The 24,522-nt window shown below is 42.6% G+C and overlaps 5 protein-coding genes across 15 annotated transcripts; 2 read left to right on the plus strand and 3 right to left on the minus strand.

The window, feature by feature from the left end:
* The first annotated feature begins 981 nt into the window (after positions 1-981).
* Positions 982-13,859, plus strand: LOC100875259 (choline/ethanolamine kinase). Of its 2 annotated transcripts, none has more exons than XM_012298708.2 (6): positions 982-1,351; positions 9,780-9,892; positions 9,967-10,446; positions 10,540-10,786; positions 12,325-12,489; positions 12,557-13,859. In XM_012298708.2, exons 2-6 carry the CDS (start codon positions 9,780-9,782, stop codon positions 12,671-12,673), a joined length of 1,122 nt encoding a protein of 373 aa, XP_012154098.2. In that variant the 5' UTR covers positions 982-1,351; the 3' UTR covers positions 12,674-13,859. The 2 variants fall into 2 exon arrangements, with proteins under 2 accessions (XP_012154098.2, XP_076387850.1); XM_076531735.1 differs by lacking the exon at positions 982-1,351 and adding an exon at positions 6,406-7,120.
* Positions 2,249-7,443, minus strand: LOC100880743 (galactose mutarotase). 9 transcript variants are annotated; one of them, XM_076531778.1, is made up of 7 exons: positions 5,600-6,188; positions 5,178-5,500; positions 5,028-5,088; positions 3,564-3,772; positions 3,087-3,454; positions 2,571-2,996; positions 2,249-2,472 (listed from the first exon to the last, which is right to left on the minus strand). In XM_076531778.1, the coding sequence occupies exons 4-7, from the start codon at positions 3,763-3,765 to the stop codon at positions 2,392-2,394; spliced, it is 1,077 nt and encodes a 358-aa protein (XP_076387893.1). In that variant the 5' UTR covers positions 3,766-3,772; positions 5,028-5,088; positions 5,178-5,500; positions 5,600-6,188; the 3' UTR covers positions 2,249-2,391. The 9 variants fall into 9 exon arrangements, with proteins under 9 accessions (XP_076387893.1, XP_076387883.1, XP_012154095.2 ...); XM_076531768.1 differs by lacking the exon at positions 5,028-5,088; XM_012298705.2 differs by lacking the exons at positions 5,028-5,088; positions 5,178-5,500; positions 5,600-6,188 and adding an exon at positions 7,136-7,443.
* A 148-nt stretch (positions 13,860-14,007) lies between the features above and the next one.
* Positions 14,008-17,509, plus strand: LOC100880631 (kanadaptin). The gene is made up of 6 exons (XM_003700418.3): positions 14,008-15,453; positions 15,565-15,830; positions 15,913-16,055; positions 16,147-16,307; positions 16,466-16,837; positions 16,930-17,509. The coding sequence occupies exons 1-6, from the start codon at positions 14,671-14,673 to the stop codon at positions 17,323-17,325; spliced, it is 2,121 nt and encodes a 706-aa protein (XP_003700466.2). The 5' UTR covers positions 14,008-14,670; the 3' UTR covers positions 17,326-17,509.
* Positions 17,510-17,984: 475 nt separating this feature from the next.
* On the minus strand, positions 17,985-20,794 carry CPR5 (cuticular protein 5). Its single transcript, XM_076531900.1, has 4 exons — positions 20,639-20,794; positions 20,286-20,475; positions 19,926-20,203; positions 17,985-19,811 (listed from the first exon to the last, which is right to left on the minus strand). The coding sequence occupies exons 1-4, from the start codon at positions 20,648-20,650 to the stop codon at positions 19,611-19,613; spliced, it is 681 nt and encodes a 226-aa protein (XP_076388015.1). The 5' UTR covers positions 20,651-20,794; the 3' UTR covers positions 17,985-19,610.
* A 487-nt stretch (positions 20,795-21,281) lies between these two features.
* Positions 21,282-24,149, minus strand: LOC105664345 (G-protein coupled receptor Mth2). 2 transcript variants are annotated; one of them, XM_076531674.1, is made up of 3 exons: positions 23,900-24,149; positions 23,096-23,281; positions 21,282-22,107 (listed from the first exon to the last, which is right to left on the minus strand). In XM_076531674.1, exons 1-3 carry the CDS (start codon positions 24,147-24,149, stop codon positions 22,100-22,102), a joined length of 444 nt encoding a protein of 147 aa, XP_076387789.1. In that variant the 3' UTR covers positions 21,282-22,099. The 2 variants fall into 2 exon arrangements, with proteins under 2 accessions (XP_076387789.1, XP_012154080.2); XM_012298690.2 differs by having other exon boundaries at positions 21,282-23,281.
* Between the last annotated feature and the right edge of the window lie 373 nt (positions 24,150-24,522).

Raw genomic sequence — 24,522 nt, forward strand, 5'->3', positions numbered from 1 at the left:
GTAAAGCAGATAGAAACGAAGATGGGACGAAGGATAGGTTTCCTGAACATCGTTCCTTTCCCTTTGACTCGTTGTTTCTACTATTTTTTTACAGAAATTCGCTCCATTTGTGATAGACCACGTACACTGGTCACGGCCATGGGATTACGAGGTAGTATAGATAGCATAATTGAAACAAGCATATGTGGCATATTTTCCTCCGTTGCCTTTATTCGTTTGCACGAGAGATCACCGACTACGACGTACAACGGTGTCAGGGCCAATTCGAGAGATTTCGCTCGTACTCGACTAGCAAAGTACCCATCCCACTTAGTTCCATCGAACGGCACTGGAAGAACCATATAATCCCTGCCGTTGCGAAACGATTATGTTGCTGTATATATTTGTATATACATATGTACACATTGTCGCTGCAAGGAGCCACTGTCCACGGGCTCCTAGGTACGACGAATTTTCATTCGTTCTACACAAATTCGCTCTAACGATCCTTTTTTCTCTATTACTACGCGTCGCTAGGAGGACGACAGCGACGACATTAAAATCGCGCGGTTAAATATGCTAGTAGTACATCTATGTTATATTTTCCTTATTTATATATTTTTGTCTAGCATGCGTATAACTGTTGGTAGAGAGCGTATGGGAGAAAGATTTCAGCGGGATATTATTATTTCGGTTCGTTTTATTGTTTGCCGATTTGAAAAATATCTTATATCAACTGGATGTTATGTGCTGACACGTTCGAACGTTGCAATAAAGCGGGAATCCACTTCTCCTATTTCGCCACTCTCTCTCTTGTAAACGCCTAAAATGCTGCTGACCGTAAATGCGTGTAGCATCGAAGTCGTGTTCGCTTTTTTGATTCGTCGTTGTCAAACTAATCGAAATTGGACAAAGAAAATAGAGAAATTGTTTGATTCGCGGAAGAGGGCAGCAGTGATCTTGAATAATTAGAAGATATTTCTAATAGACCTAAAGTTCATCGTTATCCGAGCTCACGTCCGGTTTTGATCAGTATGGCCAAGTATTGTCCGTTTAATCTTTCGAGGATCACTAGACAAACCTATATTTTTCGCTCGACCCCGGAATTGTCTCTACTTCAGCCAACGGCAGTGCGTATTTCAGTTAGTCCGAACTCGAATAGAGAGGAACTACCTCCAGGCACCTGCTGGACTTGATAAAAATATTAAACGAAACGTTAAAGGAGCAATCATCGACGAGAATATATGATAAAGATTCGTACGACTCGTAAATACTATTGATCATCGTTCCTTTCGAAGTTTGCGGTTAAGTCAGAAGCGCGCGATATTTAATAATATAGCCGTTCGATTTCGTCGTTATCATCGATACACAGGTAATTAATTAGTAGAACGTTGAAAGTAGGTATACTGTTAGCTAGCGCAAACGAAATATATATCGTACATAAGTAATTACCAGTCGGATAACGTAGAAATTCGACGATGACTCGTAACATTTGTACGATAGAGGTTATTCTAACCTATTCGCGTGTCTTGATACGTTTTGTTTCACACGCGGTTGACACGCGAATTCGGTTGCCGTGTAGCATGGAAAGGAAGCGAATCGACGAAAATTCTTCGATACGAAAGAAAAACTTGTGACACGGCATAGAGACGAAAAGGAGAGGGTTACGATATGTTATAGTATAATAATATATTAATAACTGTGATGCGTAACACTTTTTGGCTACCCGACACTATGCATCTATACCCAGCAGTATTTTACTTGGTATATTTTTGATATCGTTGTCTGTTCGATTTTCTTGATAGCTGTATATTTTGTCGACGACAAATGATCCTAAAATGTTAAATAGAAAGCGAACGATGGTGGAACAGCAGCGATTCTACTCGCTCGTGAAATCCGCATAACGTAGTATACATAATAAATGCAAGAAAAGAACGAAACATTTTCATGCGTACTTTGATTTCAGAAGATGTGGCCCGTGTTGAGCAGATTATTAAGTAGATTCACGGTTTACATATCTATCCCTGTTGGCATTGTTGGATATTACCTAGAAGGATTAATATCGAATCGTTACACACCCTCGACTGGAGGGTCAATAACGGAGCAACGCGACGAAAGGTTACTGAACAGTACAGATTCGACGAGCGACGACAAGAAACGTCACAATCCTTTAGAATTTAATCTTCCTCCTTCGTTGTCCACATAATTGTACCAATCGAATCGTAATTTCGAACGAAACAAGTTAACGCAAGGAATTTACCCGCGACCGTTAAAATGTTAAATGCAAACTGTATTGTAAATATACATATTAAGATCGATCATAAAGACAGTTAGAGACTAGTAATTATATCTCGTTCGACTTGGATCGAACGATCGAAGATTTCGAAGAAGAGGCACGCTTGTTCGAGCGATTTAAGCGACCACTCGAAATTTATAGGTGACCGTATGGTGATAAAGCTGGCCAGGTGCGAGTATACTGTTGGGAAAGTTTTCCTGCAAACGTTAATCCAGAGATATTTAATCGAATAAGAAATAATATTTAATGATGCGGATTAAAAGAGACGCGGTACGCGGCGTACACTCTTACTTACGTGGTTAACAGCATCTGGATAATTTTGCGTTTCTAGACAAAATGCTCCGTGTTTGAAGTAGGCACTAGCATTTTTTCCTCGAATACCCGCGTTACCGGGTGCAGGTAGAAAATTAGCCGTGTAAAATTGTACTCCCGGCTGATTCGAAAATACCTCCAAGCATCTTCCAGAAGTCGGATGTAAAACCTTAGCTACGAAATTTTCGTGATCGGCAGTAGCGCTGGACGTTACGCAAAAGTTATGATCGTAACCTCCGTCCGGTAATCGATCGATCACGTCACCGAGCCTCGTCGTATTTCGAAGTTCCATGAGGGTTCCGTCGACCGGTCGAATTTCACCGGTAGGAATGCTCTCTGAATCCGTAACGGTCCAACGATCCGCGTTCAACGTAAATCGATGCTCGTACAGTTCGGTCGAGTTAGCGTTCTGAAACACATCGAGCAGATCCTTCTTTCCCAACTTACTTCTTCTACCAATTAGATATTTAACAAAGGAGGAGAAAATAAATTTACTCACATGGCCAGCCAAGTTGAAATAACTGTGATTAGTCAAATTGACGGGAGTAGGTTTGCTAACGAAAACTTTCATTTCGATGCGCAATTCTCCGTCGGATGTTAGTCGAAAGATGACCGTAGCAATCGCGGCTCCGGGATATCCTTCGTCGCCGTCTTCGCTCAGCAACGAGAGCACCAATCGATCCTCTTCGATCGTAGCGTTCCAAATTTTCGAACTCCAACCCTTGAAACCGCCGTGAAGGCTATTTCGTCCCGCGTTCTTACCCAAACGATATTTTTCCCCGTTTAGAAGAAATTCTGCGCCTCCAACGCGATTCGCGACTCTTCCAATGGTCGCGCCAAAGTACGGATTACTTTTTGACGCGTACCCTGAAAAAATATCGCGCTTTTGCGAATAAATGAATAAATAAATAAACGGATTCGATCGGACGCCTCGCAAAGGCCTTTTTGTTTCCGAAAAGAATCGAACGTTCGTTACCTTCTACGTTATCGTAACCCAGAACAACATCCGTCACGTTACCGTGTTTGTCCGGTGTTCTAATGGATGTTATCGTCGCACCGTACGTCACAATATCCACCTCTTGACACAATTTATTCTTTAAAGTGTACTTTTCTACGCTTCGACCGTCGATTGATCCCCAGTTCGAGACAGTTATCGATCCCTCACCATTCGCTTCCATGATGGATCTGAAACAAACCAGAGAAACTAAATTACTCTATATTTACGTACGCTGCCAAGCTCGAGGGGACCATCGAACCGCATCTTTTCGACATTATTTCTACGATGATCCAAAATTTCTTATAAAAGTTATAATACGAAAGAATTTTGGTTAGCGCGATTACCTACGTGCCGGATAGTCCGTTATTACAAATCAACACGCGAACAAATTGTTTCTTTCACCTTCGTTGCGATACTGACCATAATAATGTCGTGCGCGACTAATCATATCGAGGTCAAGATCTAACAGGAAAGGAGATTAAAAGTAGGCACTTCAAATTCAGCGCGTGCAAGTGTTTATGTATTTTCAAATTCTTTTCAAGTACGTATAGATATACGTAGTCCGATAAGAGACGCAGTAATTAGTATTACCGTCCTTCGCCTCCACCCCCTCTCTCTATCGCTCTCCCGCGCGCTCTCTCTCTCTCTCTCTCTCTCTGAGCATATTACATCTGTCTAGATTCTAGATACATCTGTATATTTCTCGGTAGTCATACTTTGTCGATAATTTATCTCGAAGAAGAAGTTCGAGTTTTTCCGAGAATCGGGATCTATGTAAAATAAGTATATGTACATGTCTATACGACGTTCGAAAATTGAGCACGTCTGAACGAATAATTAAACGAATCGTCTTGTCTGTACCGTAATCGTTTTCCGTAAAGTCAAATACTAACTCGACTAATCTTACCCGAGTAAACGAAGAGCCATTATCGCGATGTAAGGAGTAAGCCGCATGCTGAGACGGAAAGCAACAACGACACGATATACAGTGGAGTATTAAAACGACTTTACGGAAAGCCGCTGAAAGTCACGATGGCTTCTACTTGCTCGATATCCGGCGGTCTGCCGCGTGCATTGTCTGCCGACGTTCGCTAATTCGCTTTTCCCTCGTCGATTCGACCAATCGACCAACGCTACGAAACGATCGGTCGAATACGAATCGAGAAATGGTTACGCCTAACTCGATCGCGCAATACCGCGTACTTTAATTTCGCGGACAAAACTTTTCAATTAAAAACATATTAAAGCGAAAATTCTATTCCCTTTAAGCTCACGGCGAACAATTACGTTGTTCGAATCGGATGTAATTTTTGCCTGCAATTACCAGAGACAGAGGGAGGAGGATCGAGGCAAGGAAAGAATATCTTTTGCAAAGCAATGATCGCGATATCTCAACGGAAGAATTCCTTTATCCGAAACGATTACGAAGTTAAAATTCCATACCAACTATGCTGTACTCGTTAGGTGGCAAGGTCGTATTTCGTAACGCGTCGTTGTTTACTTCCTCCATGGAAAAATCGAAGAAAATCGATAAATAGAAGAGTTATAAAATAGAAGAATCGAAAAATTGAATAACATCCGCTTGTTACTTACTGCATAGCGCGAATAATTAATAACGACTCGTTATCGTGAATCGTCTTTGATACGACCTCGTCAAGTTGCTACTCAAGATAGCGAGTGCGCGTTCATTTTTCATGGTCATAGTTGAATAGCCTTAAGAAGGAGAGCGCATATCGCGATATGCGATTTTGAAAACGTCTAATCATTGATAATAGACCGATTAATCGATTAGAAATATTCCATCCGCCGATGCGTCATCGTAACGAGTGTACTTAGCGCTGCCTATCCATATTTTCCCTTAGTTCCTCGAATCGACACGACGATTTTATCGTTGGCTGCACTTACGCGTTCTCGATCTTCCAAGTAAAACAATCGCCGATTTAAATTCGTGCTTTATTTACCAACAATATATCCGACGGATAGCTCGAATTTATTTACTTTCGATCGAATCTTACCTATTCCCTTCGAGCGTGCTATCAGTTTCGAAAAAAATTTCTATGTCGCGTGTACGTACTTGCTGACTTCTCCATAGAGCTGAACTAAATTATTCGACTATCGAAAAAGTGAAAATGGAGCGACGGATCAGCCCCGAATCGACTTTAGGGGCCTCGTGCGGCCAAGTCGCGAAACTTTTACGATCCTTATTTTTCTTATTATGTATTTGGTTTTTACAAAAAGGGACATTTGCAAGCTATATAATTTCTTTTTTCCGTCACTATACTGTTTGTATAATTTTACAGGGTATCGGTAAGTTTTTAAAGCACAACTTCAAAATCGGTCTCTATAATATTTTCTATAATTATACGAGAAATATTTAAAAAATATTGAAAAATATTGCTTTTTTGGGTGAAACGGTTGGAACAACAAGATTCGATTTCAAGGTGTCCAGAAGAAACAAGGCTTCGTTGTACTCTGTTCATTCAAATTCGACTTCTACCTTATACTCTTCAACGAATTCGCGGAATTCGTAACGCTGATTTTGCGTTTGCGTTTTCGTTAGCAGCCATACATTAGTATGCGCATAAACACGCCCGATGGCCGAACAAATACATAGACAGTATATAGGTATATAGGTATATAGGTATATAGGTATATAGGTATAGCGCAGAAAGGTGCAACGAGAAGAATGTTAGCTAGCAGCGATAACACGCAGCGTAGCGGCGCTGTTGTCGTCGAAACTCGAAAGAAGAGTGGGGAAAGTACGAGCGACGATTGGTTCTCGCGAGTAACGCGTAACGCGTCGTACGGTGTTGGATAGCGTCAGCAAACTTCTTTTCGACTTTCCGTGAATCGTGTCGCGCATTTGTGTCATTTCGTGCAGGAATACCAGTCGTATACGCGCACAGAGCTTTATTTTCGTATTTTGATAGCGTTTTAAGATTTTGAGCAAGAAGAAACGCACAATAACTAGCGAGAAATCACGTTTCTTTATCGGTGCATCAGTGATAAATACTTGAAAAAATTATTCGCATTCGACGGTGGTCATTAACAACGCTTTTTCTCAATTTCTTCCTTCTTCCGTTATTCTGTCGCTCGTTTACCTCGTAAATAATAAAAATAGCAAAAAATATAACGATAATAATAAGAAGAAGAATATCGCGTAAATCGAGGGTAGACGGGAGAAGGTTTGATACGTAGCAGTAAAAAGCGGCGGTGAGTCAGCCGTGGAATCGAATAGGAAACTCCGATCAAATCGACGGTGGAATTTGTACCGATACGGCTCTTATACCGCCACGTTCGCGATACGAATGTTCTCTTCTATTCGGAGTTAGACGATCTAACCTCGGTCTCGTGACACGCACAAGAGAAACGCTCGGAAGAACATCGAGAAAGATTGGAATAGGAACCGTTTAAGAACAAGAGCAAAACTCGTGGATAAGACAGTCACGGTAGCAGAAATTTCGGTTTACCCAACATTCATCGACGCTACAGAGGTCGTGCAAATTGCAACCGCTAAGATGGGTCTGGGAAATAAGGTGCGTATAGTGTACCATACGTAGCAAGTAGCAAGCTTTACGACACGATTCGATGCTTTTGAAGGTGATCGTAAAGATGGTAAAATCACGGTGTTCGGTAGCGCTCTGAATCGCGCGTATAGATCAGCGAACGCGTTTTCACCGTTTAACCACGAAACAGCATAATATTTCACGTTATCGAGAAAGCATTTTATACATCTCGAAAACCTCGACGATGATCGATGTTTTATCCGTTTACGCGAGCCCGAAACGCTTACGTGTGCGATTCGTGTGTCGCGTACGTCGCACGCGAAACTATTCTATTTAGAAAATATAATACTCCGACGCGAAATCGAACGGGCGATACGCGCGTTATCAGCGTTCACGCGCAGTTTTTACTAGAGCCACGTTAAAAACAACGGGATTTTAACGGAGCACTTACGAAATCGATATCGACACCTAATACGAACAACACTACTACCTATAATGGTTCGTATTTACGTTAAAATTGCGATCTTATTCGCTTATCAGATATCTAGACATTTTATGAGAGTTGTTAATCGATAGATGTATGCGGATCGTATCGCGAAAACAAATGTACTAAAATTAAATGTAAAGGTAAAAAAATCTGTTGTAAAAGTTAGACGAAAAGAAGTATTCGGTAACGGAAAATTCAAGATAAATCGATCGGGGGAGTTTCGCGTAGTCGTAATTGATATTGTGCTCGGAAAGCAATCTCTCTCTCTCTTTCTCTATCTATCTATCTATCTTCCTCCTTTGTGTGCGTGTGTGTGTGTGTGTCTCCTCCCATTTATTTCTCGCTCGCTTATCCTGCTGGAAGCGCGTGCGCGGGCACGCGGCCGCCAGTCAGAGAGAGAAAGATGATATGATTTTAACGACAAAGTTGTATCGTATCGTTATCGACAGAATTTATTGAAAACGTGGAAATAAATGCAACGTCGTTTTGTTTGGCAAAATTGGTAGATTTTGCTGTGAGGTGCCACGCTATAAAAAGGATATTTTGCCAAGCGACGAGTAGCGAATAGTTTGGCGTATATGCAAGATGTAGTTAAGCGAAGAAAGCTGTTTCGTATCGATCGGAGACGGTGACGCGTTACATTGCATCGGGACGACTCGACGAGGTTGTTCGTTGGGACTTTCATCTCCGATAGAGAAAATCTCGGTCGAGATTTTCGAAAAATATTTACCTACTATTTCTAATTACACGTTATATTTGGAAGACGGCCGGAGACTAGATTTTCCTTGACGTCGATACTTTCTCGAAAGATTATCGTTATCGATGGAAAGAAGATGCGTTCGCGTTGACGATCTCGCCATGCGACGATAAAGAGATAGCGATACTTCGAAATCACGATTTGTCCTTGACGATTGGTGGTCAATGGTGCTCGAGCGTTATTCTTAAAATGAAACCGACGCGCGATGCGCCGAACGTTTCTCGAACGAAAAGTAGGCTCGCAAAGTAGGTTACAGTTAGGAGCCGCTTTATACGCGATTATTTCGTTCGTCCGATTCGCGACGCGAAACGAATTCCTAGGTAGAGGAGAATGAGCGAATTAGTTAAATTAAGCCTTAATCAGTTAAACGGTAGGAGGCGTGTTTTCTATGGAACGCAACGCGAAGAGCGTCGTAAAAGATCGCTATGGAATTTTTCGCCGCAACTCGAGACTCGAGCGATAAACGAATTAACCGTAATAGTTGATCATACGGTTAGCGTATCTCGAAAATTCTAGCTACTTAAGTCTCGCGGTTTTATTCCTGGATTCGGCATTATTGCGCTATCGATATCGTAACGTTGATTCCTCTTATCTCGGCGTTTATCAGTCGCGTTTGTCGATTACGTAATCGAAAACGGGTAATCGCGAGATCGCAAGAAGCCGTTTACAGTTTTAAAAACTCAGCCGGAATTTTTAATTCGGGACGTGGTAGTCGTGTTATCGAGATGCCACACGGTAAAACGCGAAGAAAATTCGGGGAAAACGTAACGCTCGATGCTCGATACTCCGTAGGATGCATTCCGCGAAGAAAGGATCGCGTTGTACGCAGGACAAAATATCGATCGTTATTTTCGCGCAAGTCCGGTGACGAGGGTAAATCGTTGCGGCCCGGTTAGAACCCGGTTAGTCGACGACGCGTTTCTAACTCCGCGAACGGTCGAGTACGCCTTTTCGTCCGCGTCTTCGTTTACGTCCGGAACCGTGATTTCTAACGTCCTAGCGTTAGACGAATATGCGTTATCCGTATTAGTCCGTCGAAACCGATGGACTAATACTTTTCGTTGAAACGGACAAGGGAAAAGGACGATAAATCGATTCTCGTCGAATGGAGTTGGCGTTATTCACGTTGATCGTTTAACGGACGATGCCGGTCACGCGCGAACCGAGCGTCGTCGCGCGCGAACCTTAACGCGAAAATTCACGCAATAAACTATTATAACCGTAATAGATGATCCGTTCGAAAATACGAACCGATAGCTACCATAAATCGGACAGTCCCAGAGTTGCTAAATAAACGAGAATATATAACGTTCGGTTATATAGCTCGGCTCGATCAGACTCGAGCGTTCGATAATACAGCGCGACAACGCGTTACGCGAACACCGAACACTAGCTCGGCTGCCGCGTTTATCCGACTTTCTTCTATCGTGTGTTTTCTACGTTAGATGTCCGAAGAGAATCCAGAGATGCGAGAAATGGCAGCACGCATATGTCGAGATTACCTTCACGGAGTCTGGAAGCACGTTACCGCGGAGAATATTAGGCTGAAACGCATCAGGTTAGTGCGACTATCCAGAATCTAGAGCTCCTATCGAAATACGAGAGAACGAAAGAGATTGGTTGATTTTGCAGCGGCGGTCTCAGCAACTGGTTGTACAACGTTCAGTTACCGGACGGAACGGTCCCGATTCGGGGCGAACCGCGCCAGGTTTTGCTAAGGCTGTACGGTCAAGTACACGGAGAAAGAGCTTTGGAAGGATTAATCACGGAATCGGTAATCTTCACGTTGCTGTCGGAGAGGCGGCTCGGACCAAAATTACACGGTATATTCCCCGGCGGCCGAATCGAAGAGTACATACCGGCCAGGCCGTTGCTCACCAAGGAATTGGCCGATCCTACATTGAGTTCGATGATCGCCGAAAAAATGGCCCAGATTCACACGATGCAAGTCCCGATAAGCAAAGAACCGACCTGGCTCTGGGACACCATGGCTAAGTGGTTGGACACCGCTACGGATATTCTGGAAAACGCCGAAGACGTGGACGCTCGACACTCGAAGAACGTGAACGCGATACGGGCGATCGATTTATCCCACGAGATCGCTTGGTTCAGGTATAATACTTTTCTCTTTCTACTCCGTTCGCCTTTCGAACCGAATCACCCTTTTCGCTACGAGACGAGCTACGAACAAACGCATATTTTCAGATTTCTCGTTACGCGACAAAAGTATCCGGTTGTCTTTTGTCACAACGATATGCAAGAAGGTAATATACTGCTACGACAAAACACACGGAAACCGGAACTGGTTCTTATCGACTTCGAGTACTGTTCCTATAATTATCGAGGATTCGACATAGCGAATCATTTCGTCGAGTGGCAATACGATTATACGGCAGCGGAATATCCTTTCTTTCACGAACGCACGGGATCCGGCCCTACGGAAGAACAAAAGGTAAGTGTCGGAGAACTACGACCCTTAAAGTATTCGTAGGAAAAGAGGTAAGAGTAAGATCGTCGCATTTTATTCTCCTTCATTATACACGGTATCTCGTGCAACTTGTCTTGCGCCTTCGTTTAGTCCGATCGGACGGAATCGAATCGGATCGGTAATTCTTTATCCGCGGTATCTTAACGAATAGACGCGAATTAGAAACGCGCTCGAAACGACACGATGCGCGGACGCGGGAAAAAAAAAAAAACGCCAGGGACACGGGGAAAATCACGGTCTCGCGAACATACATTTTCTTTCCTCGTACACACTTGCCGTTTAAACGCTCGCGACGATCGTCTCGAATCGGTTTAACGACGACCTTTTTTTGACCGTTTTTATTCGCGATCGATGTCGAATCGGAACGGAACGTTTTTTCGATGCCGGACAACGTCGTCTCCTGTTTGCTCCTGTTCCTGGATCTCCGTCCGCCTGCCCGTTTGCCCGTTTACACCTCGACCTTCGCGTCGTAAATTGAAAAATTCAAAGCGCAAGACCAAGTTCGACCGTATGCGATGCGCGCAAACACGCATACGTAGCTAGGTGTACTCGGTCATGCCGATTCGAGAAATATCGAGAGCAGATCGAGGATTGCTCGGCGTGTGCTGCGTGTGTATATATTAGTTTCACAGGACCACGATTCGGTGAGACAAGGCTGATGCCTGCGATCGGATTGCTAATCGGATTAATGGACGGCATATCTATCTGCCAGTGCGATGGATCCTGTCTCGCACCGTACCTTGTGGAACCAGAATGACACCGGTGCCATCACCCACCTTTGCAACACCAGTCCCGTACCTGCGCATCTACGACTCTAGAGTACCTCTACACGCACTCTCGATAGTCGATCCATTATCTACATTGCTCGATAAATGTACAGTGTCTTATATGGGTGGTAAAATCGCGTTATTTCCAATTAAGACACTTTTCTCCTCGCGTTCGATTATACGTATCCGTTTGCCGTACGCTTTCGATTATCCCGAACGACGCGATCCGAATTACGCTTCACTCGTTTACATTTTTCCACCTGCCTACCCGACGATTACGATCTATCTGTTATTGTCGCGCGCTTTCCTTCTCTTTGCTTATTTTCACCATTATTATTTCTTGCGGAACAACGTTTTCTCCATTCGATTTCCGATTATTTATCTTTATTATCTCTCTTTTCTTTCTTTTTTTTTCCCCTTTTTTTTTTCTTTTTCTTTTAATTTCTCTACAGTTACTTCATTTGATTTTTTTCCCCTTCTTTCGTTCGCTCGCGTACGATTGCTTCGCGTTTGCGCATAGTCGCGCTCACCCACTTTTGTCGGTGTATGAGTTGCGTACCGCCATATATACGCGTCTGTATATGTTTTAATGTATTTAGGTACGTGAATAGAACCACGTATCATACCACCTTTCTATCTTTTCAAGTTATCTTTCTTTATTTAATTTAGTGCGATTCGATCCAAACTTCCTTTCGAAATGGTGTTGCGCGTTTAACGATTTCATTCTTTCGACAGCTCAACTTTGTAAGAAGTTATTTGAGAACGATCGGCAAAGAAGGTCCGTCGGAAGAGGATCGAGTCATGACGGAAATCAAGATATTCTCCTTGGCTAGTCACTTATTTTGGGGCCTTTGGAGTATCGTCAATGCAAAATTATCGGAAATTCCATTCGGATATTGGGTAAGAGTACTTTCGCGTACGTACAACTCGACAATATTATTTTTACTATGATCCGTTGTTATTGCAGGATTACGCAGTTTCCCGATTAAAAAATTACCAATACTTGAAAGAGAAGATCATGGTATCTGGGCCACCGACGATAAATACCGAATTTACCGATAAGAAAACAACCGTGGTAGATTGAGAAACGCGAATCTATTTAATCGTCATGGTGTAAAATGCTTTCTATGCGACTGCAAACGACAGTTTGCTCGTCACATCTGCATATGCTCGTGATGATTATCTTGCCGGAATCAAAGTATCACGATCTATCGTTATCTTGTTATCAGAAATCGTGATACGTATCTTTTATTTTCCTAACGCGTGGAGGGGAAAGAATTTTGAGGAAAATAGAGGAGAACGAGCACGAACGTAACGTGTACGTACGCGTGCTCGCGAGAGTGATTGGTGGACGATTAGGTCGGGAAATAAATAAAGAAAGGAGTCGGGGAATAAAGAGAGAGAGAGAGAGAGAGGAAGAGAAAGAGAAAGACGCGTGACAAAGGACGAAGACTGAGCGCGGAAGAAACGAGAACGGAAGGAGGAGCGGGGAAAACGATGGAACGACAGGAAAAGAGAAGCGAAGAAAATATAAGAAAGGGAAGATGCCTTACGAATTAACTAATGTGATATAGGATAAGAACGGTGTTCATCTATCGACACCGTTGATTTTTCAGGGAAACGATGCTCAATCCCCGAATCAGGCTGTATACGCTTCGACACAGATATTGGAATTTTAAAGCGTTACCCGGATATTCCTATCGTTTGTAAATTCTATTATATACGTATATACATACGTATACGTATATCTCTGTATACCAGCATACGTGTATTGTATATATGTATACGTGCGTACATACGTATGTACACACACTTAATATACATACATATATACATACAGTTGATTTGTACATAATTACACTTTTGTTGTACCTGGATCGAACAATTGTTAATTGCAATTGGAATAGAACATTTTGTACGCTTAATGTTAAGCAACAAATCTTCGTATTCCTGGTCGCATCTTACGTACATGCGTACTTAATTACGTCTGTCTGTGTCGTTCCCTCGAACGAGTGATAAACGTTCGCACGATCGAACGAAAAGATAACGAGTCGACTACCATTTACGAACCTACTATACCAACTCCGTGCTGATGTAAACAAATTGCGTTTATAGATATCTTTTTTTGCGATTATTTAATACTACTCGCGTCTTGTTTGTAATCTTTTTACCGTAAACCTGCATTTTTCAAATACGACGCTCGCTTTTAACTTCATCGAACGACAATTTTTATTTTAATAAAGGTCCAACGAATGTTTTATGTTTTACAATTGCTTCTTCTTACTTATACCTCGCTTACCTTCTCTTCCCATTCTACAGAATTTCATCGCGTTTACGCTATAAACGAGTAAATATCCCTTTACGAACCTTGAAAAACTTTCGTTGTAAAAGAGAAGCGTACGATGTCGAACACGGCTACGATCGGAGGAAGAACGTACATGTCGCACAGCGTAAATTGCCGAGAAAGAAGTTCGTATGCAATATATTATACCATAATAAATTTTTGTTTCTGCGATACCGCCATTTATACCATGTTGTATCTCGCGCGGCTGAGATGGGTCTCTCACTATCATTCTTCTTTCTCTCTCGCCTCGACTACTCTTTGTAAATAGCTATCCCATTGGATATAGATCTCTACGTATGAAAGTCGCAACGACGCTTGCGCGTTGTCCCTAGTTACAAAGTATGTTCGAACTTTGAACGTCACGGAATCTCGTGTTCGCTCGCGAACGAAGCGAAAGTATAAGTACATATATATACGTATTACTCCTTATGTTACTTTGACAACATCTTTCTATCGTTCTTCGATATTCCTTTTTGATCGGACGTCGCATACGTACCTAGTGCATAAATATTAAAATTTTTAGTATTCGCATCGATATAGAGGGCGCATCTGTCAGGCGCGCGACACAGTTCCGAAGGGTTCGATGAATGCGCATGAACCTACCGAGTGGATGTTGTTTTTATATGTTGATATTTTGCTTGGAGCAAATCGGATAACATTCTTTTTGCGACGACGGCTCCTTTGAGCATCGATAATTTCGGCTTTATCGTGTTTTACTCGACTCTTACGGTCGAAAAATGACGGAAATTGAAAGAAACCTTGAAACTACGTCACACGATCAATCAAACGATGATCGAACAGAAGCACAGAATCGACTAATTGAAAAGGAAATATCTTCTCCTAATAATGATTCTACTTCTTCCTACGTATCGGAAGGAAATAGTGTCGAATCGACAAATGATTCCATACTCGATTCGGCCGAGGATCCTAATTTCGTAACTGCTACTACTTTCAAAAAGCCGGCCGTACTAACCGGTCCAAAACGTTTCCGGCCAGTAAGTAAAACTACCAAAACGTCGCTTTCGTTAAATCAATGTTCATCTGAAAACAGCGATCGCACCACTGATCATTTAACGAAACCTCGACTAGACTCGAAAGATCCTCCCTTTCCGTACGTAGAACCGGCTTGGGGAGGAAAATCGGAACAAGATTATAAACTGGAGGTGCTCAAATCTGGAGTCATCGTAGAGACTATCTTACTTAAAGAACAAAGTTTTTATATCGTTGGACGTTTACCTTCTTGTCACGTATCCCTCGCGCATCCGACTATTTCAAGATATCATGCAGTTTTACAATACAGGTCCAGAGAAGACGGAGAGAATCTTAAAGGTTTTTACGTTTACGATCTAGGAAGTACTCAGGGAACATTTTGGAACGGGCATCGTATAAAACCCAACGTTTATGTAAGAATTCGAGGAGGTCATATACTCAGATTCGGTTGTAGTCTAAGAAAATATATTGTTCAAGCACCGCCGCACGATCAAGAAGAAGAATCGTTATATACTTTGTCGGAATTAAAGGTGTCGCTCTCTCGTTTATTACCTTTCTCTGTTATTTTCTTGAAAGCTAGTTCATTCGTGTTGTCTATCTGTACCGTTTATCGCGTGCCATAAATAACAATGATATTTTAGGAAATGAGAGCGTTAGAACTGGAGAAACAACGCATGAACACTGAACCGAACCAAGAAGAAGAAAACGATGGTATCGACTGGGGTATGGGAGAGGACGCGGACGAAGAAACGGACTTACAAGAAAATCCTTATGCTTGCATCGCCGACGAGGATTTAGTTTTAGATGATCCTAAGAAAACTCTCAGAGGATGGTTCGAAAGAGAAGGATACGATCTTCAATATCAAACCGAAGAGAAGGGAATCGGACAGTTTTTATGCTGGGTGGAGTAAGCGATCTTTTAAATTATAGCATTCCTCTATCGAACTCTCGAACGATTTAACGTTGTACTCGTTTCTGCGAATCTTTAGTCTTCCCATAGAAGATATCGTTGGTCATGCCGTCAGAGCAGAAGCTATTGTTAAGGGTAAAAAGAAAGAAGCGGTTGTGCAATGCGCGCTGGAAGCGTGCAAAATTTTGGACAAATACGGCCTGTTAAGACAAGCGAATCATGGTAAGACCAAATTTATGTTATCGCTTGTTAGTACAACGTTGATTTCTTATTCTTACCGTTATCATCAATTCCTATTATACGACACGAACAGAAGCGAGGAAAAGGAAAACGAGAAATTGGGAAGCCGAAGATTATTACGATTCCGACGAAGACAATTTTTTGGACAGAACCGGATCAGTGGAGAAGAAACGTGAGCAAAGGATGCGATTAGCTGGTAAATTAGAGGATAAAGCAGAAACGTACGATTCCTTGGTAAGTTTATGTTGAATTAAGACGTTTTATTAAAGATCGAAACATCGATGCACCTAAACAGAGTCACATTTAGATGTTAAAGGTATTTCCTTATTTCGGTTTTAAATCAGAGCTCGATATCGATGAAGATTTAAATCACTATTTTTTTTATCTTTCAGCTTGAAAAACACAAACAAGTTACTAAACGCATCTCGCATTTATCAAACTCGATCGAAAATTGGCAAAACGCGAACAGTATCGAAAAGGAAACAACGGACGAGGATGCGCTAGACGCTTTTATGTCCAGCTTGAATTCTTCCGCTTTAACTAAAAGCGATATCGCTAAGATGAAAGTAGAATTACAGAACCTTCGTAAGGAGGAAGCGAGTTTAACAAAGTTATTGAACTTAACTCGACCGGCGAATTTGCCTGCACTCGTTTCTACCAACGCGGAAGAAATGGCGCGAAGCGATAAAGTAGCCGAGAAAGCGACACGACAAGTGTCATCGGAAGCAAATAAAATTCAAGATTCCTTGTTCCGTCGTAGAAAAGTAAGCTAATACTTACTTCTTTATTCTTTAATATTAATTTTTGTTATTTTTGACTCGTTATTCTTAGATGGTTTTCTAAATTTTTCTTTCAGGAAAAACAAGCAAATAAACGAACGTACTCGAATCGTAAATCGATCGTAACAAGTACCACCGATTGTATTGGAACAGAAGCAGAATTGGAAGAAGAATTGGATAGCGACGATAACAGTGAACAGATTTTAAATTCGTCGCGTGCTTCATCGACCGAGGAAACTTGCGAAGCACAAAATTTCACCGTTAATATCGGAAATGATATGAACGAATCTTTAGAAGTGAACGAAGAAAAGCAGTCGCAACGTCAAGTTGATGCGACAAAAAAACGGCGACAAGAGCGAAAGAAAATAAATTACGGTCAGGACATTGATACGGCTAATTATTCAACGTGGGTCCCTCCACAAGATCAAGCAGGAGATGGGAAAACGAGTCTGAACGAAAAGTATGGCTATTGATTGAACGAAATAAAATTCGATCAATTTGCAATTGCAACGCCGTGTAATTACAATTTGATTCTAATGTATTATCCTTTATCATACGAAATTGTAAATATTGTATGTAATACACGTTTGTAGCGAAGTACTTCAATTTCGATATACTTTAACGCGGTTTCTCGTAAATATAAAATATTGCGATTAACATTTTACGCCTTGTACGTTTTCTGCTTAGTACTTTGTTCCACGCGAATTTGAACGGTACTTTGCTCCTTTGCTCTCGGCCTCTTCTCGAATCGGTACCTGTTCAATAGTTTACACTCCAGTTACTATAGAGTTCAATGTAGTGTTCATATACGATCGTGAATAAAGTTCGTGCGCATGCATACGGTATGTGTAACGAGGTGTATGTAAGCGATTAGTTGCAAGTTTCGACGACCGATGGCGCGACGTGTCGGTTTATGCAGTGCAGGGTGCAGTGATAGTGGTACTTAAAAGTACGTTTCGCTCGTTTACTACGACTTTGTAAAAATAAGAAATAATCTGAAAAAACTCGACACGGTATTCCATAAATAAAAAATAACTCGGTACCTTATCGTTTGATACGATGCGCACTTTGGAAATTTTCGAAATTTCCGTGCAGGGACATGGAGAAATATAGAATTAATATTTTGTCGAAATATAGAAAGATTCAATTTATTGATCATTTTCGTAATTACAAAGCTTCGTCGAAACGTTACTTTTATCCGAACCGCAGTTTCCGTTTATTATTCGCCGATACATTCGGGGACGGTCTAACGTTACTCGTTAGAATAATGAACAGGAATCGAATAAGATCTCGTATACCGTACATCTGACTGCACCAGGCGAGAACGCTTAAAGAAACGTCGACGAGTTTTCGCGATACCGATCTCGTATCGTACATCGTGTTCGCAGTATTTCCAGAGTGCCGCTATCGAATTCGGTAACCAGTAACCGGCATAGTTTTCGAGTATACAGTGCACGATTTTTCGAGGTTGCTTGGGAAACGTGGTAGTTAATCCAGGTCGAGAGAGAAGATACGTTCTTTCGTGCGTTTTTCGAAAACGCGCATCGTTCGCTTCTGTAACATCGATAAATTACCGATGAACTTTTCAATCTGTTTTCTCTTTATTCGAATCGTTTCATACCGAATAACAGGGGTAGTTTCGATCTCGCAGGGTGAATATTAAAGTACGAAACCGTTGCTAAATAATAGATTTATTTTTTCATCCAATGTCGGTACTTTTGTTTACAAAATAAAGGAAAAAGAACTGGGGCAAGGGGCGTGGGGCAGGGGCTGGCAGGGAAGCAATTAAACTTACATATCCGATAGAAACGCAGCGCCAACTTAATTAAATATCTAAACGTTGTAAACTAAAGTAACGCGTACGTTTCGTCGCCTCAATCTCGCGTACGCAATTTCCATCTTTGGAGATCCACGTAAATGAGGAACGATCGAAAATGAAAAAGTCGTGATAACCGCGTGAAAGGAAACGTAAAAGTTTGCCTCGTTCTCGTGATTCGGCAAATAATTCATTTTTCGTCCCCCTGCGAGATTCGTCGTATGATCCACGGAAAATGTACTGTTATTACGTAACGTGTAAATATCTCATGTCACAGAATGCATGCGCGAATACGCTATTGCAAATAGATACATATATATGTATATATATATATGAATATATATCTTCATCGATATAATCTCAGCTTTGTCCTTCGACGTGCGTCACGATGTAGGTACGAAAAGAAGCGAGTAAACGAAATCGATGCGTTCGCGTGGTGCGCGTGGTAGGTGGTACGCGGTACATGGTACGTGGTGCATGGCGTGTAATGTGCGGACAATGAATTCGTTGCGACGTTCGATAGGTGACCGTAGATCGTCGTTAAAGAAACGGTAATTTTTCTCACGCGAACACGTTAATCCGTGATGATTTGCGCGTGACGCGTGGTCGAAAGCGAAACGCGAGTCTATCGATTATTTGGTGTAACGAATCGATGCATCGAAGCGAAATTTTCAAGGCGTTTCCAAATTTATAAACCGATCGACCATTACGGAGAGAAAGAGAGAATTATAGGATAAAAGAATGGAGAAATTACGCGTCGCGTTATATTTTCGCGGAGGAAGACGCGCGCGCGCAAACGATCATACGGATTTCGAAGCGTGTTCGGTGCTCGATGACGAACAGGCGAGGGAACAAAGCGGAGCAAAGTTCAGAGAAACGAAACAGTGGCGCCGAGTCGGTTTGAAACGAGCCGCCGAGTTAAGTCGCGTCTCGCCGCGTTACTTAGTGAACTTTAACGATGCCTCCGGCCCCGTAAGCTCCTGCTAGGAGAGCCTGCGTACCGTAGAGAGAACCTGGTGCGAGGCCAAGTCCCAAACCAAGGCCTACCAGTCCCGCGTTACCGGCCACTAAGTTGGACGTCGCGACGGCTGGACCAGCCAATAACGGTTGTCTCAACAGGGCTTGTCCTCCGAGTAGCGCAGCCTGCGGAATAAATGTTCTCGTAATATGTTAAATAAACAGTTTGTTTAGGAAATCGGTAGGAGAATAGGATAAAAGTCGTAAACGATAGGAGAACGAAGAAAGGGGATAGCGTACCTGAGGACGCACAGCGACGGCGGCGGCGGCGGGGGCGGCCGCAGCGATCACCGATGGTCGTGCGAGTACCGGGGACGCGGCGACCACGGGACGCACCGGTGCAGCGGCGACCGCGGTCTTCACCGTGATGCTGGGGTCCTTCTGAACGATAGCGTTGAAACCGTTTATGGGATCGGCCGCGTAAGACACCACTCGTCGGGAACCATCTGGCTCGATTAAACTGTAACTACCCTGAACGACGTCGCCGTTGCGAGTTTCCTCTTGCGCCTTGTTGTCGCCTGTAAATATACGGTAAACCTTCTTCCGTTTCTTTCGCTTATACCGAATCGCGACAGCAAAACGATACCACCGAGTACGTACCAGTGAGACCGTCGGCAACGCTGTAACTGAAACTGTATTGAGGATTTGGATCGTAATTTTCAGTTCTGACGACTGCAGCCGGTGGAAGAGCTGCTGCTACCGTGGTTGCGGCAGGAGCAATTAGTCCCGCGTTTGACCCGATTATTCCTGCACGGGCTACGGCGAGGAAAGTGACCAGAACACTGATAATCTGTAGAAATAAAACGAGACATTATTGACCGTACAAAATCTTTTCTCCTCTTTCTACGTTCCTGGCTTCGAAGCCAGTTAACCTTCCGCGAGAATAACGAAAATCGTACGTATCGGCCTCGATACTAGATCGATGTTGAACAGAAGCATAAATAAATATTTACTTTACAATCCATATCGATGAAATGGCGAATATCGTTTCGATGCTTCTTCTCCAACGACTGCGTGTCCTAGCATTTCGCTAGCGTGGATTTTATACCGATTGCCATCGGTTGACCCCTCCCTCGACTTTTCTTCGGTGACACCGTCACCCCACCGCATCTCACACCTACATAACGTTCTAACGCTCTCATTCTTTATGTATCCGACTCATTCTTTATGTATCTGTCTATGTATCCATGCATCTATGCATCCGCAAAATATGACAATATACGTGTACGGGTACACGTACGTTGTACATTAACCCGTCGTTGAACGTATTAACAAATGGGCACATAACTACGACATAATTACAGCGGATCGAACATTTATTTTCCGATCTATCGTTTTAAAGGAGAATCTTTTCTTTCCTGCCGTGCTAAATCAATTTATGCTCGCATTTCGTAAGAGTTTTCGAATTTAAATTCGAAAATTCGGTTAACCAACGATCGTTATATAATGTTCGAGACAGTTTCGAAGGACTCGAATGAATAGTCCAACCAACGATATGCCTAGAACTGATTTTTCATCGCGTATCTTTAAGCGAAACGAGGCTGGAGTTCCCGATTTCGATCGGGATGCGTAGTAGAGAGAAGAAAATAACGCATAAAGTGTACAAGTAATCGATTATATTTTGCAACAGCGTAAAAGAATCACATACGTTTCGTAGCAAGATGGTAAAAGTGGCAGCGGTGAAAAATGTTGTAAATATTTTTACGGAAGACGACGCGACGTTCGGATAACAACCTTGAGAGATCGAACGTTTGATCGATAGATAAAAAAGAAAAGCGTATTCCGTGATAAAATATCGAATTCCGTTGTCCTAATTATGGTAAAATTACGAAACCGTGTATGGAGAAATATAATACACGGTGGGACAGTTTGCAGGCACAAGATCGCGAGTTAACCGATACTAAGGTGAACTAATATAATTGGTATCATTGCGACATTGAGTAACGAAATCTTAACGTCGATCCTGCGATTCGTCTATATGGGTCACGTAACTCTAGGAGTAGCTCAAGGAATCGCGTGATACCGAGCTGCCTGTTTTGCGTAACTTTATTGTATCTAGTATGATCTAAGCCGTCTATAGTAGCGCGTATGGGTGTAGACGCGTGTGCGCAAAATTGGACGATCGCTAGTAACGCGTCCTTTCGATCCCCACGAACTGTGCGCCGGCATCAAACTCGTACATAGTACGAGTTCCTAGCATGGACCGGAGTAGTAGGGATTTTCTCTCCGGTAGATAGTATAAAGAGCCGAGCTTCGGGTACTTGGTGCATCATAGGTTGTTGGCCGCGAGTTGTCGTTGCACTTTGCCTGTTGCTCGTTGCTCGTTACCCGTTGATCGTCCTCCACCAGCCACCAGCCAGCAACAGCGTCACGCGTACAACGACACGATTAATCCTCGATCTCTCATCTATCGCTTAGGCAGCTAAGATGGATAGATTTTCGAATTAAAGACGACGAAGCAGAAGAAAAATGACGAATAGGAGAGATCTAGGGAGACGGTGGTACTTGATCGATTTGAAAGTCGCGCTTCGGTTTGAAAAACGAACGGACAGTCACGAATCCGCGAGACATCGTTCCCGGCGGTAAAATAGCGCATAGCATAAGAATCGGTTGAATCATTCGTAGAAATTTCAGTAGCCAGAGATCGGGGAAGACTGCAGCCAACGCGCTGGTGAACCACGGTGCATCCATAAGAAGATAAAGCTTCACGAAAATGAAATATCGCGTTTTCATCGTACTCGTTTTGAAGCTACTGTTTTCGGTCGCTAGTCTCGTCGCCTTTTGTATTAGTATCATTTTATAGGAAGTGTAACAGAAAAGAACGGTGTTCGCGATGCACGTTAAAAAAGGAATGGTCGTTACGTAAATAATAGCGGCGAAATTCGGACCGTTGTCGAATCGGTTGAAATTTGGCCTGACCGGAGACGATATCGGTAGCAACGGGGACAAATCCGCGACTCCGGCTACAGCCGTTACCAGCAATGAACTGCCCCACGTCCAACCGGCGTACGTAACGAATTTCCCTTTTTCTTCCTGCTGACTCGAACTGTTCGACGATGTCCATCGAAATCTCGTGATCACCAATGTCATATCGATGCAAATGACGAACAGCCACGAAGTCGAAGATATCGTGAGAAACATGAGCGTTAATCCGAGAATCGTGTAAACGTTCGAATGGATCGACACGTGGCATAAAATGCAACTACCCATACCGATTATGATTCCGTTCAAAACTATTTGCGTCGCGTTGTAACATATCACGGCTCTGTGATATGCTCGTGTACTTTTCCTTAGAACGGTTAAGTACACTGTCACTACAATCGTGTACGGAACGATGTAAACGATGTTCGCGAACACTACCATATTGGCGCCCCAAAAATTTAACGACTTAAATACGCTGTCACAGTTACTAGCTTTATTCTGCTCCTCCTTATCGTCCTCGTTGTTCGTTTTTTCTTTCTTCCAAATTCGAATAGTTTGGTCATCGGAGATGCATCTTTTGAAACAAGATTCCTCCTCCTCCTCCTCCTCCTCTGAGTTTTTACGCTGTTGCTCCGTCGACGTTTCTTTCGAATCAACCCTTAATTCGAACGCATCTGAAACGTATCGTTTCGTCCATTTAATTATCGAAACTCGAATATTTCGCTTCGATTTTTCATTCTATCGAAACGTTGCCAACATTTTTTCATTCGTAAATGTTCGAAAGCGTCGAAAGCTTGCATACGCGTTTTTCTCGTCCAACGTTCCTCGAATCTTTACGCTATTTAGTCGGTTTCTAATCAATCTTGAGATACGATTATGTATTTCGGCTGACGGCGCGTCGTGATCGTGTCGGTGCTTGACCGCAAATTTTCGGTTTCTTCGAAATAACATAGAATATTATTTCACGATCGTCTAGCATTTTCATCGTTTATCGACAATGACACGTAGCGTCGTCCTGTGACTTCTTATCGAGTATAAAATCGGGAAATCCTCGCGAATCGAACTCGCTCGAACGACAACGTAGATCGATGTTTATTCCCTGACCACTGAACGTGCACCGCCTTTCAAAACGATCGAACGTTAAACATTGTAATTTCGTACATATCTATTTCTTACGCGCCCGTCGTTTCGTTTATTTCCATTATCCTCCGCGAAATGGATAGATATTTCAATTGAATCGTAAAGAGAGATTAAAACGATCGTTATATGTATAATAACGTAGAATTACTCACTTTCGGAGCAAACCGAGCAGCAGAACGTGTAGGACGTGTTACCGAAAGAACGGTACAACATCGCTATCGATGTGTGATTCAACGTCCCCGGATCGCATCGATTTTGACGGTCGTCGATAAGGTCGATATCGCGCAAACAACATTTTCGTAGAAATTCTTCGTTCGATTCTCCGACGTTATATATCGGTGCACAATGTACCAAAGTAGGTGTCACGTAAAGTAACGATATCAAGATACTCTCCGTAAACATACGAGTATGATTGAATCTAAATTACGATCAAATGTACCGATGACCGGTTCGTCCGAATTCCGAAAGTGAAAATTTCTGCATCGATTTACGAAACTTGGAACGTTTCGGTATTGTAGATCGGTATTGTATCCAAGTTACCGCGACTAAATGCGCACTAACCACTGCCATCTTCCTCCTCATTTTCCTTCCTTTCAATTTTTTTCACGGCAACATTCTCTGTCCTTTCCTCCTTCTTCTTCGCGAATACTCTTTGTCCCACTCGTCTTCTTCCGACTTACTCATTTTCCCTTTCTTCTGCTCTTTCGTCTGCTCCACACCCCACTCCCACGTGTCCTCCCAATTTCTCACTGTCTCTCCTTTCCCATTTTTCTTA

Source organism: Megachile rotundata, chromosome 1, assembly GCF_050947335.1.
Source record: "Megachile rotundata isolate GNS110a chromosome 1, iyMegRotu1, whole genome shotgun sequence".
Taxonomy (NCBI): domain Eukaryota; kingdom Metazoa; phylum Arthropoda; class Insecta; order Hymenoptera; family Megachilidae; genus Megachile; species Megachile rotundata.

What these genes read in the sequence shown, in the direction of transcription:
- LOC100880743 (XM_076531759.1), bottom strand. Translation starts at nt 4,538, where the DNA reads ATGCGGCTTACTCCTTACATCGCGATAATGGCTCTTCGTTTACTCGG. An exon ending in GGGTTACGATAACGTAGAAG is followed by an intron (nt 3,455 to 3,563) that starts GTAACGAACGTT and finishes ATATTTTTTCAG; the next exon opens with GGTACGCGTCAAAAAGTAAT. An exon ending in ATTTCAACTTGGCTGGCCAT is followed by an intron (nt 2,997 to 3,086) that starts GTGAGTAAATTT and finishes GATGTGTTTCAG; the next exon opens with AACGCTAACTCGACCGAACT.
- LOC100875259 (XM_076531735.1), top strand. An exon ending in ATTAGGCTGAAACGCATCAG is followed by an intron (nt 9,893 to 9,966) that starts GTTAGTGCGACT and finishes TTGATTTTGCAG; the next exon opens with CGGCGGTCTCAGCAACTGGT. An exon ending in CACGAGATCGCTTGGTTCAG is followed by an intron (nt 10,447 to 10,539) that starts GTATAATACTTT and finishes GCATATTTTCAG; the next exon opens with ATTTCTCGTTACGCGACAAA.
- LOC100880631 (XM_003700418.3), top strand. Translation starts at nt 14,671, where the DNA reads ATGACGGAAATTGAAAGAAACCTTGAAACTACGTCACACGATCAATCA. An exon ending in CAGTTTTTATGCTGGGTGGA is followed by an intron (nt 15,831 to 15,912) that starts GTAAGCGATCTT and finishes GCGAATCTTTAG; the next exon opens with TCTTCCCATAGAAGATATCG. An exon ending in GTTAAGACAAGCGAATCATG is followed by an intron (nt 16,056 to 16,146) that starts GTAAGACCAAAT and finishes CGACACGAACAG; the next exon opens with AAGCGAGGAAAAGGAAAACG.
- CPR5 (XM_076531900.1), bottom strand. An exon ending in CGTTGCCGACGGTCTCACTG is followed by an intron (nt 20,204 to 20,285) that starts GTACGTACTCGG and finishes GTATATTTACAG; the next exon opens with GCGACAACAAGGCGCAAGAG. An exon ending in CCGTCGCTGTGCGTCCTCAG is followed by an intron (nt 19,812 to 19,925) that starts GTACGCTATCCC and finishes TTTATTCCGCAG; the next exon opens with GCTGCGCTACTCGGAGGACA.
- LOC105664345 (XM_012298690.2), bottom strand. Translation starts at nt 24,149, where the DNA reads ATGTTTACGGAGAGTATCTTGATATCGTTACTTTACGTGACACCTACT. An exon ending in CTGCTCGGTTTGCTCCGAAA is followed by an intron (nt 23,282 to 23,899) that starts GTGAGTAATTCT and finishes GATACGTTTCAG; the next exon opens with ATGCGTTCGAATTAAGGGTT.